Below are 16658 nucleotides of genomic sequence, written 5' to 3' on the forward strand. Positions count from 1 at the left end.
CTCACTCAAACGCCAAACCTGTTAGGCCTGCTGGGTATCATGACGGACGATCAAGGGAGTGCACCCCAGTGGCCTGACAAGGAGAGTGTTAAAATCGCTGGGATCGATCCTATCTCCCAGGGAAGGCGAGAGCTGCAATCCACGCTCACACGGGCACTCCGGGACCCTAAAAAGAGCCTTGGAACCACCCCCCCCCGGAGCCTTGCTAGAGGCGCCTCAAGCCTGGCAGCAGCACCCCTGACACGGCCACCTCACCTGCGGGCCGGCTGGCAGCACCGAGGCCGCGCCTGCCCGGGCGCTCTGCGGCCTCACCGCATGGGTTTCACCGGAGGCCCTGACCCGTACGGCCTCGGGGAGGGTCCCAGCCCTTCCTGCCCTACCCACCACGCCACAGCCCAGACCGGCGAAAGGGCTGGGACCGCGACGTCTCCCCGGCAAACCAAACCCCAGCGCTTCGGACCTGCCCCGCTCCTGCCGCCCCTGGCCCCGCGTAGGAGCCGGCAACCGCTCCCCGGGCCCGAGCAGGAAGTGCCATGGGCGGGGGGTCTGCTTTTCACCGGCCTTCCCAGCTGAGGGGCTCCCCAGAGCTCTAAATGCCCCCAGGAAGGGCCAGGGCACCCCGTCCTCTCTGGGCTACTGCGGCCGGGAACGAGTGGCCAGCACGGAGCTGCCCAGCGGGCGTACGGCGGAGGTGGTACCGGCGCGATTCGCTGCGGTGCCGCCGCTTATGGAGGTGAGTGGGAGGTGCCGCCACCGCCTCCCGGCCCCGCCCGCCCCTCCTCTTCCGGGGCGCCCGCCCTCCGCCCGCCCTTTCTCTCCGCCGCGCCCGTGCAGAGTAGCTGTGGCCGGTGCGGCCCGCCGGGACCCGCCCCGCCTCCTTGCTAGGCACCTGCTCGGGGCGGAGCGGCGGCGGTGGCTGCTGGAGGAGCCGCGCGAGGCAGCGGTGGCGGTTCAGGAAGCGGCCTTATAAGCGGCCCCGCTGGCGGTGAGTGGGGGGACACGGCGGCGGTCCCACGGCTTCGTCGGGGCCTGGTTAGGCCCGGTGTAGGGGGATGGTGGGGCAGCGGTCTGGCCAGTGCCGTGGGCAGGGTGAGGCGGAGTGGGAGCCGGAGCCGGGTGCTCGGTGCCTGGGGCCGGCGGCGGTCATTGTCCCTGTCAGCCCCGCCTGCGCGCCCGGCGCCGGACGGGCCCATCCCCCGCGCCGGCGGCCAGGAAGGAGCAGGCCGGGCTGGGATGCACGGAACTCCACCGCCCCTCGCTGCGCCCACCGGAGGGCCGGCCGGCCTGCCCGGCCCGGGGAGGCGGCGAAGGCGGGTGGGAGGTGCCGCTTTCGTTCCCCGCGCTGACCCGGGAGGCGCTGGCCGGTGGCAGCGGGTGCTGCGGGGATAGGAGGTCAGCGGGGATTCTGCTGAACCCATCTCGGATCTGCTGGTGCCCGCGTAGCCTGGAGCAGCCGCATCCGTAACCCGCCGCTCCCGCGTGTGTCCCTGCGTGTGTCCACGTGTATACATGTATGTGCACATCTATGCGTGCGTGTTTTGTGGTACGGTGCGTCTAGCTCAAGCATTCAGCGAGGTTTGGGAGGGTCGGGGACAAAGTACGGGGCAGGGATGACCGTGGGGCACTTAGTGCCGTGCCCCTGTGTCTTGGCGGTTCCAGAAAACCCGTGTTGCTGTGGACCTGCTGGGCGAGCAGTACAGCAGAGCTGAGGTCGCTGCTTGCTGTTATGGTAAGGACAGGGTTTTCCTCAGAGGTGAGCAAGACATAAACACCAGCAGTCCCTCTTCCTAGTAATTTATATGTTGTCACACGCAGATTTATGCCAGTTTGCGTGTTTATAATAACTTAAAGCAGTACCAGTTTTGTATGGCAGTCATAGCTTAGTTTTAGCGTGTCTTTGGTTTAGCTTAATATATTTTCAGGATTGAGTCAAACAAAAGCAAGATGAATGGGTGCTCATATGACCAACTCTGTGGGTTTTGAGACTTCTTTGGTTGGTTTAGTTGATTATGCACAATTATTCGTACACATCTGAGGGGGCAGTAGTGTCTCGGGAGGAATCAGTGATAGCAGTCTCCTCACTTGGCTCAGCTCCATCCAGAACAGCAACACCTAATTTTTATTGTAATTCTTAAATGCCCCAAGTCACTTGTAAATATAGTTCAGGTTCCTGAATTACAAGGGTTTAAAACAAAGGCTACTTAAACTGCTGGGAGATTTTAATTACCTGCTTGCCTTGTGTGTTTGTGGTCCTCAAGGAAAAGTGAATCTTTCGTGAAAGTTTTGCTGGGTGTGGACAGTTGGAGGAAGAGCATGGAAGAGGATGCCAGGAAGGGAGGGAAGAAATATGCAAAAGGCATGGAAGGATCTCTGGTGACGGAAGCCACGTTGTGGCAGGCTGTGAGACACAGGGATGGGCAGAGAGGGGCAGAGAACATGGATGACTAAGTCTTTCCCCTTGTTTCCATCCTTCCACTGTGAAGGACTAATTGGAACCTATGAGGATTTTTCTGGTATTTTTTTTATTTAACGTTGATGAGGTGAGCTGAAATTAATTAACTTCCTTTGGAGGCACACCCTGTTATCCTGATAAACAGATGTCTTAACGAGTGTCCATGTACTCCTCCACATCTGCCTTCAGCAAAATAACTGGTATTTCTGCCACTGCTTTTGTAAGAGCAATCAAACCAACTCTCCCTCCGCCTGCGCTGTGATGAGATGGGCTTGTTTTTGGTGCAGTGTTGCCTTGTGGGTGTTCACCTGTCAGGAGGTAATGTAGGCTGGGTTGGTGTCACAGCAAGCTGGCGATCGATGTGGTTGCAGTCAGTTAGGTGTGCTTTTCCTCTCAGGTGGCAGCAGGTGCTCGCTGTCTGTGGGGAAGGGAGGAAACATGCTGGGAGCCTTCCAGCAAGGGCTTATTTCTCTGGTGTGGCTGGGGAAGGCAGCCTGGACTTCCCAGCCTCCTGGCAGTGCTGCTGTGTGGCATTGCCCATTCTGAATAAAAAAGGGTTTTCTTTTGGTTTATCTGGTGGTTTTGTGACTTAAGGTTAAAAAGCAAAGGCCTCCACTACAGTTCGTACATGTTGGAGAGCTTTCAGTAGGCAGGAAGTTGTCGTGGTTTGTCTCTAGAGCTATGACAGGAGCAGATTTAACAGGCAGAAGTGGCTGGGGATGGTGCTGTGACATTTAAGGCTCTGTAACAGACCTGTGTTAAAGGCTTCTAATTCAGTGTGTCATAGAAATGGCACGCCAATATGTTTATAGGTTGTGCTTTCTTTGTGTTAAAAAAAAAGGTGTTTATTTGAGAGTGAAATACCTAAATTATTATGTGATACAGATTTATTGTGCTCAGTCTTTCCAAGTTGGCATTGTATTCTGTTTTCTGCAAAGGTGAGGCATCGCCTGCTAATTAGTGTCATTAAATGGGCTAGTTTTAAATGAGAGCACATGGAGCTTAAGTTATATGCTCAGTAGATCTACTCAGTTATTTTTATTCATTTGCTCAAATAAGCAGGGGAATACTTCCTATGTATCCCAAGGAATTGCTTAAAATTTGTTTAGTAGTCCATTAAGAAGTACTATATGCTTACTCTAGGCCTGTACTTTCTGTAATAGGTCTTCATCCTACTGGAAGTGTAGGGGGAACAATTTTTTTTTTATTTTTATATATATATATATATATATATATAAAGATAGATATTCTGTATAGAAAGCAGAGGGGAGTGATGCTCATGTGCCACTCCTGCGTGGGACAGTTACCTCGCTAGCATGAGGCCTGGTTGTTAACAATCCTCAGTACTGAGATACAACCTGTGTAAAGCCTACCTTCCCCAGCCTGTGTCAAAGAAAAAGGTTAAAGATGAGAAGGAGGACAAAGAGTTCTCTAAAGCCTCAGTGGCTGCGGTTTTGGGAGGCCAGAGAGGTGCTCCTGATGCCAGTGAGACCCTATTTCTCAACGTGCAAACTGGAGCGTTGGAGCTCGCCTCGCTCGGATCGTGGCATATTCAGCAGGAGTGCGGGCTTGTGGTGCTGTCTCCCGCCATCACTGCCGACCGTTCCCAGTCATGCTGCCACAGGTGCTTGGGGAGATGCTGTGGACCACATCAGGAAAGTTGGTAAACATAGCATGGGATAAAAAGAGAGAGAAAGAAAGGAAGGAAAGGGGAAGGAGGAAAAAAAAAAAAATAATAGCCCTGTCATCTCCCTGGTGGTGTTGTCTCCAGGCTGTGTTGCCAACTGGAGCTGCAGTGGGGCTGCCACCAGACCTTATACAAAATACTTTGGAGATTCAAAACATAACCTTGGAGATGTTGAAGGTGCTCTGAGAGTTACAAAAGACCAGGAGAAGGGGTCTATAATCAAAAAGAGTGCTCATGTAATATTGGAGAGCATTGAGGAAACTGAGGATGGAAATTTGGATCTTGGTCATTTGCATTGATCTGCACCTGATGTGGTGTCTAAAAGAGGGAAAGGTTTAGAAAACCCTCAGCTGAGTTTCATTCACTTGAGCTGGGGGTTGTGTGTCCTTGAGCTAAACAGCTGTTCTAGCTCATAGTTTTCAAACCTGTCACGTATGTCCTGCCCTGAGGCAGTGTGCCTTGAGTTGGGAGTCACCTCCATGCGCTGGCAGAGCTGTAACTCAGCTCCAGGCACCTCTCTGGCGCTGGAGCATGGGGCAGGGTTGCGCTGCACACTTTGTGACATCCTTCCTCCAGCCCCTGCAGGGTTGGAGGTGGTGGATGGAGGTGCAAATTGGGAGCTGTGGTTTTGAGGTTGAAGGTGTGTAGTAGAAAAATCAGGGAGAAATGAGTGTACGTGTGGCCTAGCGCAGCACTGGGAGCCTCTGCCTGTGGTGGTGGTACCCAAGCCAGTCTGGGAAGCATTGGCTAAAGGAGATGTGAAGTCCTGTTGCAGTTCAGAAATGTTCAGGCCAGTTTGCTGGGAGATGTTTCTCTGTTCTTATGTTCTTCCATGGGCATTTGCTGTTGGAGGTGATAAGATTTGCCTGGAAGCTGAATGGGCGAGAACATGGCCAGGCTTGTGTCCTGCTTGGACAATGGCTGGGGTGGGAGCCACATGGGACAGCCTTTGAATTGGCTGTTATAACTTACCTACTAGAAAAATTGCCAGTTCTGTTCGTTTCGTTTAAGGACAGGATAGATGACTTTCTGTATTACAGGCTTCAAGATCATTACTTTTTTTTTTTAAGTCTGGATTGCAGCTGAGCTTTTAATTTGATTGTATTTCTGTCAAATACTTGGCTGTCTTGGTGTTCAGACTCTCAATTCCTGGTTTCTCTTTCTTGACAGGCACTGCAGCAATACATGCTCTGGCGTGTCCCTCACAGCCTCTGGTTGATCCCTGTCTAGAAGACAGTCAAATGAAAAGCTTGCAGCTGCTCCTTATCTTTTTGGGCAGAGTGAGAGATAGTGAGCTGGGTAGTTTTTTGTAGCGAAGGTCAGTGTCTGTCTTCCTGTTTGCTATGTGACCCAACCTATGAAAGACTTGCTCAGCTTTTCCTATTCTGAAAGGTTTGGGAGGTCGTGGCAATGGCGGTTGGGCAATCCTTTACACAGGGGTGAGGAACGACATCTACCTTCACTACAGCTGAAATGGCAATTGAAGAGCACCTCCTTGGTAGTGAGCATTACTACTATTGGCCTGCCCTTTGCGTTTGCTACATAGGGTTTCTTCCCTTGTCTTTGTCGTAGATGCTGGAAGGCACCCAAAAAGGCATGTAAAGGAAGGCATGTAAAGCAGTCCACGTATTTATGGTCTGTTTACAGGAGAGTTAACTGCCTCTGCTCTGTTTGTGCTCTGTCTGCAAGGTCTTAACTTGTTTGGAGCTTATTGATGTGGAGCTGTTTGCGTTGGGAAGAGCTCCAGTTCCATTCAGCTAGATGGCTGCAATCATTTGTGATTTCTTGTATTTCATGCTGGAGAAAATAAAGGAGATGGAAGATTGTTCTGTGCAGGAAAGCAAGTTGTTAAAAACTGATAGCTTTTCTGAAAAACTATGTGTTCAGGCTGGCACATCCCATACAATTTCTGGTCATAATTTTGAGTTACTTCTCTCGAGATACTCTTTTCAGGTTTGTAGTAGATAGATACTACAAGAATTTTGTACTTGTCAAAGCACTGATCTCTCAAGGGTAGAATCAAAAGAGAGCTGACAGCAGGCTTGAGGCCATTTCTCCTGAGAGGGAAGTTGTCTGATTTCAATTCCAAAAGGCAAGGAAAAGAAAATGGGGTTCCCATTAATATTTAAGGACTATCTAAGCACAGTTACTGTTAACTCCTGCAATGAGTTACTGTTGTTGTGAAACAACAAACACAAGCAGCACTATGAACCTCATAATATTCCTTCCTAGTTAAAAAAAATAGTTCTTCAAGTTTTGAGTGACAGCATCCCATAAAGTACAGCAGGAAGACTTGGTGAAATTCAGAACCCAGAGCATAGCAGGTCCTGGCACCTCTGCTCCAACATGACCTGGCCTTTCAGAAGCACCTGGATGGCTGACTCAGGAACCGTAGGGCCTTCACTTGACTCAAGTAATTCTGCTATAGACAGGCTTGCTACCTGGGACCATCCTACACAAAGCTCGCTTTTGGTGTGGAACCGTATTGCTGGTCTAGGTGAGATGATTTAAACTTTGAATTTAGCAATGTGCTTACAAATCCTGTATAGATTAGTTTGTGATTCTGGTGTTACACTGGGAGCGTCTGCTGCCTTTGTATTCTGTGTATTGCATCTTGAATCTCGCTGTGAGGAAATCATATTGCGTGGGTCGCTTCTAGGAGGTGCGTTGAAATGAATGAACACTTTCTTTCCGCTAAACAAAAGGAGTGTCTTCACTGGAAATTACAGTAGTCCTCTTTATCCTAAGGCAAGATCTAGGACATGCTGTCACAATCCTTCTCATGCTTTTGGTATCGATTGTTTAGCCAGTCTCAAAAGAATAAGGAATCTCTGGTTATATCTGTTCAGTTTCTAGCTTGATCGGCCTGCGATGGGAGATCCTGGCATATCAGGTTCTGCATGATGGTTGGCTGGGGTTTAATGGTACTTTTGTCTTTTTGGTATTTACATACTCACTTGAAAATGAAAGATAAAGTTCAGAACTGAAGGGAAGATAGAAAGAAAGAAAGAATTTGAATGGCATATAAAGCACTGTCACTTCTTAAAGTTTACAAGAAGAGAGGGTAGTAGTGAATCCTGGAAGCTTGCGGGACATGCACCTCTTTTTAAAATGTGTTAGCCAGGGGGTGTGGTTTTTTGTTTCTGATACACTGTTCAGTTTGGTAAGGTGTGTTTTTATGGATGAGAAATGCGAAAGTATTTTGGCCACAATATTACTTTTGTTTAAAAGGTAATATTTAATAAGAGTAGTGGCATTGGAGCATCACTTAATTTTGGCTAATATGGTCTTTGAGTAAACAAAGGGCCTGAAGTTAATTCATGCTATGCAGTCCTCAGATATATGCATTTAGGAACCAAGAGGCAATGCTGACTTCATATTTGAAAGTTCAGGGAACAAATATTATACATTGTCTTTGGCATACTTTGGGGTTGGTGTTTTTCTTTTTTGCTTCACTATCCTTTGCAACACTTCTTACAACTTCATGCCTTGAAAGATGGAAAGGTTCATTGCAGACCAAATACTCTCATGGTAAACAGGAGACTTCTGAGATTTAAAAAAATTCAAGAGGGTTTTCTCCAGAACTAAGCTACTGCTATGTCTTGCAAGTAATTGTCAGGTTAGCTTATGGTGCAACTTAATGAGCAGGAAGTGAACGTTTCCAGAATCACTCTGAAATGTAGTAGGTGGCTTGTCTTAATGTCCACCTGTGGTGGTAGGGATCCCAAGTATGCTGTATGTTCTCCTCGAGGATACTGCTGTTTTAGCCGTGAGCTAATCATACAAAAACATCAGATATATCAGGAGGTAATATTTTATTTGACCAATTAGTGTGATTGGGGGGTAGGGGGGCGAGGCACTGGGTCAGGCATGTGGAAGCACACCTACTTCTCCAGGTTTCTTATGTGCCTTAATGCTTACCGTTTTTTCTCCCGTTTTAGTGGGTCAGGTAAAAGATTTAGTTAAAGCAATTATCTGAGCACTGGGAGTGTCAAAAAGGCCATACTTGGCCAGTCCAGACTAGTTTTCTGTTTCCATGAGTGTCTGCGAGCAAATACCTACAGAAAATACCAGAGCACATACGGAGTGACATTGACCTGGGCGTATTCTTCCAGTTTCAAATGACTGGTTGTTCATTCATTTCAGAGCTGTTGATGGATCTGTTTTTGTATCTATTTATATTTCTGACCAGTGCAGCATCTTGTGGTAATTAGGAGCTGTAGGCATGGGTATGCGGTCCAAATTCCAGCTTTTAACCAGTTACCTGGTAATTTCACTCTACTTCAGCCCTTGTGTTTGCTAAACAATGAGTAATCATTCCATTCCTATTCACCAGTCGCATTACTGGTGAGTTTGTATAACTTTTCATCACTTGTTTTCCAAGTTTCTAGTATCTTTTTGCAAAGAAGAGCAAGAAGGGTAGATTCCACTGATATTTTCCTTATTCTTCTATCCTTTATGAGAAGGGATGCCCACAGCTACTTCCAGGATTCAGGAGCAGTGCTTTCTGTCATAGTGCATCCATTGTGTATTTAAATGTGTGTCTAGGTAGTAGGTTATTAACAAGTTAAGTACCAAAAATGAAAAGTCATCTTTTGTATATAGTTTTATTTGGATGAAGTGTGTGATGATACAGGAGTTAAGACTTGATGGAGCAGTTAAAGCTTACAGGAGGTCTGTAACCATGTAAAAATATCAGTGTATATTACAAATTTGAAGTTCAGTATATAACTATGTGAAAACATTTTTCTTTGTAAACTTGTTTTTAAAGCTGGCTGTCTCTCCCCTCTCTATCATCTATAGCAGCCTATACATACTAATAATTACAGCATTTTTTTCAGTTGCTGCAGCTTGCTTGGGAGATTATTAACATTTAAAAACAGAGTGAATAGGCAGCATTACAGAATGGCGAGAAAAAGGGAGTAATTGTCAAATATTTAAATCTTTATAAAGAAAATAAGCTGTTTTCTAAGATCAGCAATTAGGAAAAAAGTTACTTGCCTTAAAATGGGAATTAGAGGTAAAACATCCTAAAAATGTGCCTCATCCCAACCGTGAAGCATCTAATACTACACTTGTTAAAAACAACTGTCCTTGTTGCAATTTGTAGTGTGATTCTGTTATCAGACTAATAAACTGTCATTTTTACAGCTTCAACAAACTCTCATAAACACGTGAGAGAAGATGACAAGACCTAGATCAAGATCACCACGATGGAAACCAAGGTAAATATTTATCTATAATTTGTATTCTGAAATGTAGTTCTATGTAAGTATTTATAATTATGACTTAAAACTTGCATAAAAGAAAGAAAATTGCATCCAGAATTGCAATTTGTAAAGTGCATTTTATAAATTTTAATTTTTTTTCCAAACTGAATACCTTTGCAATTTTTTTCCCAGCTCACAGTTTTATTATTATGATTTTTTTTTTTTTAAGCTGGAGGTGTTAAGGTTTTGCTGTTTGCCAAGAGCCTTGTTCAGCTTGCATGTTTTGGGACTTGGAACTACTTTAAGCACAAAATCCAAGCACCAAACTAGCTAAGGTTATTTTTACTCAAGCACCACCTGGTGTGCTTAATATCTGTAACTCACTCCTGTTTTGCCTCTTGGTCTACACGGAAGGCCAGATCGACTGTTAAAAAAAGTACTTCTTAGTTCAAACACCTCGGGCTTTCTGAGCCTTTGGGGCTGATCCACAAATTGATCTTCAGCACAGTTAGATATGCCTTGCAGCATAAAGTGAACTGAAAACATGGGAGTCAGTGCCCTTCTTTTTGGACACTAGCCTAGTAGTATGTGTCACTGATGTACGTCATCAGAATAACCTCCAGATTACTTCATGCCGTTAGTTACCTGCCTAATTTTTAGGACTTGCAATGCCAGTTTAAGGTCTTAAAAGTAAGAGGCTGGAATAGAATTTTAAGCTTTCAAGAGCTATTAGTGTGTAATATGAAACTACTTTTTTGCTGGTTTTGTGTTGCTTTTCTAAATGGACTAGTTATGTTGTGATGACCAAGACCAAGGGGTTTTGTTAGATAACACAGAAAAATGTGTGTGGGTTTTTGTTTGTTTGTTTTAAGAAGAGAAATCCTATCTACTTCCATACTAGATTGATAGTTGTGAATGTCCTTTGAGTGAAGGGCAGGGAGGAATGCCCCAGCTCTCATTAAAATGCAGGCCTTAACCACAACAACATGGGGCAGCAGCAGTATGGGTGCTATTGGAAGTTAGCCATTACAGTTTTACAAAGATCTGTGGTTCCGAGTTTGAACTCATGTGCAGAAATGGAGCAAATAGTTACGCCAAATTGTACATTTGCGTTATGTGTACAAAGGAAGTGACTTCCTTGAATTTTTTCAACTTATGTTTTTCAGTGTTTTTATTAATGAGTGTATCGAGAGTGTGCAGTGAATGCTTGAATACAAGCACAACTGTTACGTCTGGGATTACTTTCTGGTTCTTGCTAGTGGCTTGTGCCAGTTTTTTCTTTATTTAAGGAGATTTTGGCCGAAGACTCGTAACAATCTGCTTTCATTTTTGTAACTGTAGGTGAAAATGCAAAGCTCAGTAGTGTAATTGAGTGGATCCTAGCAATTAAATCTTTAATAGCAAAAGCTACAGTAAGTGTGGAAGTGCATATGTATATATGTGTATGCATGTATGTACATGTACACACAATTATAAAAAAAAAAAAATCTTTCTCAAACTTAGTCTTTTCTGCAGGAAAAAGCCTACCTGTGTGCCATTTTAAATAGGATACTTTATAATGTTTTCAGTCAGTTTTGGGGGTTGTTTTGGCATGCAAAGAAAACATGAAAAGGTTTTTTCTTTTTTCTTTTTTTTTTTCATTTTTTTATGTGCTTTTTTTTTTCCTTCCCCTTTTTTCTCTTGGCACTGAAAAAGATGGGGAATGCTTGAGAAGTGTGAAAATGTGTATAGCAGTTCGTTTTCAATGTAGTGGAAACTTCATATATATGAAATTATTTTTAGTTTTAAATGAAAAAAATGCAAAGAGAAAAGTGATTGACCTACTGCTATTTTGAGTGGGTATTTTTACTATGAAAAACTTTCAACAGAGTAAAAGTAAGCTTGGTACTCTAGCCAGGCAAATGACACTTTGAGTATCTTGTGTTTAATTCTTTTACCAGTTGATTAAAATTGTGTACTAAACTATACTTCCGTAGGGAATAGATGTTGTCATTAAGAGGTTGATTCAATTTTATGGGACTACTCAAAGTGGATTTATTTTTGTCTTAGGTCCTTATCTCCGGCATTTAGGAGTCCAGAGCACCATAGGCAACGGCATGCTCACATTAATTATGACTGTGAATATAAAAGCTTTCGTAAGGACCCAAAGAAGCCTATGCCTTGGAGAACAGAAGATGAAAAATACGGACAAAGCAATTCTAGGTTCGCACCTCATGGAAATAACCACCAGAGAATATATGAACATAGAACACCTTCACCAAACCTGAAAAGAATTCCCATGGAAGATACTTACAGTCATAAGCCCTATAGAACACATTCATCCGAAAGAACTGAAAGCAATAGGAGATGCCAGTTACCACCAAAATACTCAGAAATACCATATAAAGAGCATGATCGTCCATTTTACCACCACAAAATGGAAGACAGATACATGTTTGAGCACTACAAAGTCACTGGACACGAAAAAGGAATGAAACCTTTTCATAGACCGTTAGGGGCTTCATGTAAACTTGAAAGAAAATGGCATGAAGATGACTTGAGGCACCAGAGGTTACACGAAGAGAAGTATGGTCAGTCACCCAGAAGAGTTTCTGATGAATTTACGGCAAGGAGCTCTTTACAGAAGAGGTATAGGAATAAAATAATTAAAACCTGGGTATTGTGGTGTAAAGCCTCAAGTGAAAGTCTGTTTTCATTATAGTTGAAGATATCCACCTTGAAACACGTTGGCCACTTTGTAGTTTAATTATGGGCGACTGGTAGTAGTGAAGTATTAGTCTTTTAAGTAAATCATATTGATGGCTAGAGTATGAAAGGATAATATTTCCCTCTTAAGAGCCCCTGCACATCTGTACCTTGGCGTGAGGGATTATGGGTTAACTTGCCACGCATTCTGCTGTCCAACATTCTGCACATATAAGTTCTCACTTTCTTCTCTAGTGCAAGTGTAAATTGCTTTATGTCAACACAGGTATCCTGAAGATCACGATTACAGAGAATATGGGCACACGTCTAAAAGGGCTAAAGAAATGGAGAGGTATGACGGTGGAGAAGTAGCAAGAAATTCCAAGTGGAAGCCAGAACGTTCTTTTCCACCCTACCAAGAAAAGGAGGAGCAAAGAAATCTGGGTGCCCAGTCCCACCGCTCGGCCGAAAGGGAGTACTTGGAGGGTTCTGTCACAAAGATAGCCTATGAGTACGGTCACAAACGGCGCAGGTATCCGGATGGGGAAAAGCCTTTTTCAGACGATAGAGCTCAGAAGTATGTGAAGCAGGAAGACCAGAAATGCAGTTCATCTAAGGGTGCCCGGAATAGCAAAGAGCTAGATTACTTCAGCAGTGGAAGAGCGAGATGGACTGAAGAAGGGCATGTCGAAGTACCTGTTAAATGTAGTTCAAAGAAGGGCTGCAATGCTTGTGTTAACTCTTCCAAAATGGATGTTGATCTGAGATCTTTTAAAAACAAACCGAAGGAAAGAGTAAGGAAAGAAGGGGAATTCAGGAAAAAAGTTGATTCCTCTGACAGCCAGCATGATTCAAGTCATACTGTTTCAGATGTGAAAATGGCAGATGTCAACTATAGGAGGGAATGTCTCACAATCAAAGTGGATATGAAGAAAATGGTGACCAAGTACAGGTAATGGTTTCTCCTCACCTCTTCTTTCTTCCTGTCTCTTTACAGTTTATAAATATTGGAGGAAAGCAATCTTTCTTTGAGGTAACCAGGACAAAGTAAGGTTGTACCTTTTAAATTTTATTTTGTTTAAAATGTTAACTCGCCCAGACTGGAAATTTACAGCCTACCTCTATTAAAAAAAACAAACCAAAAAAAATCCTGAGTTCATTTCATGGAGATGTACTAGGAAGTGGAAAGGGCAGATATGCCTGATACAAAGCTGTAGCTGAAAGTTGCTTATATTAGGTAGATGTGTTACTTTTATTTAAAAACAAAGAAATAAAAGCAGAAAAGCCTAGTCCTGTGCTTTGTTCTGGAATATGGTGGCATTTTTTTGACTGAGTCACCCCTCATTTCTTCTAAAAACCAGATAACCTTTAAAATACATAAATCCCAGGCACGCATTCAGATGTTCAAGATCTCAACTTCAATAAAGCTGTCAAAAATTTAGAGATCCCTGGGTTATGTTATTTATTGTTGTAACAAATGAAGTGGCAATCTGTTGGGGCATCAGAACTGAAAAGCAGTAAAGTCTGCTTCTGTCTATCTTCTTTGTAATACTTGTGGTTGCTTTTAGCATTCCCAGTGCTGGCTGAATTGGAAAAAAAGTGGTAGTATTATAAAAATCTAGATGATGGATACATGGTAGAGGGTAAGCAGCTTGGTTTGTGTAGATTTTTTGCAGGCTTTTCTGGGCTGTTGCCTTGCTATTGCAGGCAAGAATGTCATGTAATGGCAGTAATCCCTTTTGGAAGGGATTACCTTCCCTTCCAAAATGATCAGCATTAAAGGTATTTTGCCTCTTGTCCCAAATAAAACATCTATATCGGTTTTTCCCCTTTCCAATGTTTCATGAAACACGTAATACAATGGAGAGTTACAAAGACAAGTTACTGTCTAATATTAACCCCTTATGTGCAAAGACTGAGGAAAGGGGAGTAATGCTCCCCCCTGCCTAGAACAAGCATTTCACTTCCTGAATGATAATGTAAGGAAAATAACTTAATTATGGGTTTTGTTGCAAGCCCACGGGATGATTCCTGTACCTAGTAGCCTCTTGCTGCTGTTTCTGAAAGTCATGCACAATGGACATGGTAATTATTTGCAGACTGAAGAAACTACTGCATTGATTACAGCTAATTTCATGTGTGGAAGGTTTGTTTCCACAGACAAAAGTGCTAAATATTTTATTTTTTTTGAAGATTAGAACACTAATTTTGCAGAAGCTGATGACTGGGAATATTTGCTGCCTACTTTAGGCATTTAACGAACACCTGACTTGAAATGACTCAGCTGAGAAGAATACTTCCTTTATAAACCTGGGGAGCAGGTAGATAATTCAAATCATTTACAGTGGAGATTGTTTGGATTCCCTTGTGTGCATTTATTTCCAGTTTGCCTGGGGCAAACAGATTACTTCTGGCACCTACTAGAGGCTATTTCTGATACAATTGTTGTATGAAATTCTAGTCTTGTATGCTTCAAATACAGGATGGGCAGGCACATAATCACTTTGCAGAATGCACAGTAAACACAGTCTTTATCCTAAAAGCTTTTACATGAGCTGACTCCTCAATTTATCTTTCCAATGACAAGTATTTTCCTTGCAACAAGAACAGCAGGATTTTTAAAGTGTTAGCTTCCTTGTCAAAATAATTCTTAAGCAGCAATGCAACCATTTGGGGTGTAAACTTATTTAGAATGAGTAAAAATTGACAAAAAGATGCTAAACACATTCTTAAGTTGACACACTGCCACTGGAAAGCTGTTTCACTAGGCTCAAGTGATGATTCAGTTCCCAAAGATGCCATGAGATTTTTACATCTCTGAACTGTTCTTGAAGATTGTCTGGTAGCTCCTTATAAACAAAGACACACATAATTGCCTTCCAGAATTACACTAAATAGTATATCAGGATCTTCATTTGCCTTTATTTGATAATCTAGATGAATTAAGTTTAAAATTCACAAATTTTGTGTTAGGTACTTCACTGAAACAAGGATTCCTGGGAGTGCAGTCATATCTCTTTGTATTTTATTATAGCTTTTCTTCCTTATGGCCTTATAAGTTTTTTAATTAAAATAAAGGAACAAAATGAGATTTCAGTTGCATCACTTTTATTCCTGAAATGAAATTCTTAATTTATTGTTTTGTTCTACTCATCTATTTGAAGTTTCAAATATAGTGAATTATTTTAAAGTTAATATCTGCAACTTTTTATTCTAGGACTGCTTCTAGTCATACTACAGAGAGACAGATGTCCCATGATCTGGTTGCTGTTGGCAGGAAAACTGAAAATTTTCATCCGGTGTTTGAGCACATGGAATCTGTAACACAAAATGTTGAAAATGACCCATCAAGAGAATTTACTCAGGAAATAATCACAATTATCCATCAAGTTAAAGGTGACTGTAATATTTAGGGTATATGTATGTGTTTATGTATTTGTAATTATTAAAAACAAATTAGTGAATTAGATATGCTGTCTATGTAAGTCTCAGGTGTTTGCCTTTGGCTTCATTCTGTATTGTTTAAGGAAAATGTACGTTGAGGATTTAAACGTACAATAGAATGATTGTAAGAAGGTCTCAGTCCATAATAGAGGCATTATTGTGGAGTGTTAAGGTCGAAAGGATTTTATGCTAGTACTTAAGACTAACCTGCTTGTTTAGGAAATAGAAAAAAAGGAGCTTTGCTGTAGTCACAGCTTCCTAGTTGTATATATTCCCTTTAATTTTTCAGATTAGTTTTTAGGCTAATGTTCAGCATCATGTTCAGTGTTGAACTTTATTATAGATTCTAGTCATTTGAGTGCTACTATGATAGAGCTGAAAAATAGTTAACTTTCTATTCAGCTTAATCTTATTTAATAAGAAGGATGTCTAAGTTGGGCTTGCCTAGTCTTTCATTTGTGAATGTTAAACTGCAAGTGGAAATAGTTTGAAATTTAATTTCAGAAGTTGTCTTGATGTCCTTAAGAGTTAATCTTTTAAAAGATATAATTTCCCACTGTACATTTCAAATACTACAAATAAACATTCTTGTATTTACTATCTCTTCACAGCAAATTATTTTACATCTTCTGACATAACTCTACATGAAAGGTTCTCAAAAATTCAGGATAAACCAATTGCAAATACGAATGAAGTTAAAATACGTTTGGATCCAGAAATTCACAGGTAATTGATGTGCTTTTTGCCTTAATTTATTTGCATTAAGGTTGTTAATCTTCAGTAGACTTTACACAGTGTGAAGTGTTTTTTCACTAAACTACCTGCCCGTAGTCTGTAAAGAATTCTGTAGCTGTTCAATAATGCTTTTGCTATTTATAGTGATGGCACTTGTTTTTATGTAATATTTTTGTGTTCCAGGAGGATTGACATGTCTCTAGCAGAACTTCAGAACAAACGAACTGTGCCATCTGAATCTCCCCAGGTATCTTAATTACTTAACTTTTTTGGCAAACAGTAAGTTAAAATGTTATAGACGTAAGCAACATTTTCCCCTTGCTATTGGTAAGTCATTTTTACATGCTTTGAAGACTATCAGTAATTCTGCTTACTTTGGAAGAAATGCACACTTGAACATATTTACAGATACCACAATGGTGCAAGTATACTGTGCTCACTGATG

The 16658-nt window shown here is 42.5% G+C and overlaps 1 protein-coding gene across 5 annotated transcripts in view; it reads left to right on the top strand.

The window, feature by feature from the left end:
• Positions 1-858: 858 nt before the first annotated feature.
• Positions 859-16658, top strand: part of BCLAF3 (BCLAF1 and THRAP3 family member 3) — a 35795-nt gene continuing 19995 nt past the window's right edge. For all 5 annotated transcript variants that reach the window (XR_011050334.1, XR_011050333.1, XM_068425584.1 and 2 more), the window contains exons 1-7: positions 859-985; positions 9291-9364; positions 11399-11977; positions 12321-12986; positions 15252-15430; positions 16090-16204; positions 16397-16460. Coding sequence is in view for 3 of the 5 variants with exons in the window: in XM_068425584.1 (XP_068281685.1) it covers positions 9324-9364; positions 11399-11977; positions 12321-12986; positions 15252-15430; positions 16090-16204; positions 16397-16460 (1644 nt within the window). In the remaining 2 variants the exon portion in view is untranslated. The remainder of the gene's footprint in view (positions 986-9290; positions 9365-11398; positions 11978-12320; positions 12987-15251; positions 15431-16089; positions 16205-16396; positions 16461-16658) is intronic.

Source organism: Nyctibius grandis, chromosome 2 (assembly GCF_013368605.1).
Source record: "Nyctibius grandis isolate bNycGra1 chromosome 2, bNycGra1.pri, whole genome shotgun sequence".
NCBI lineage: Eukaryota > Metazoa > Chordata > Aves > Nyctibiiformes > Nyctibiidae > Nyctibius > Nyctibius grandis.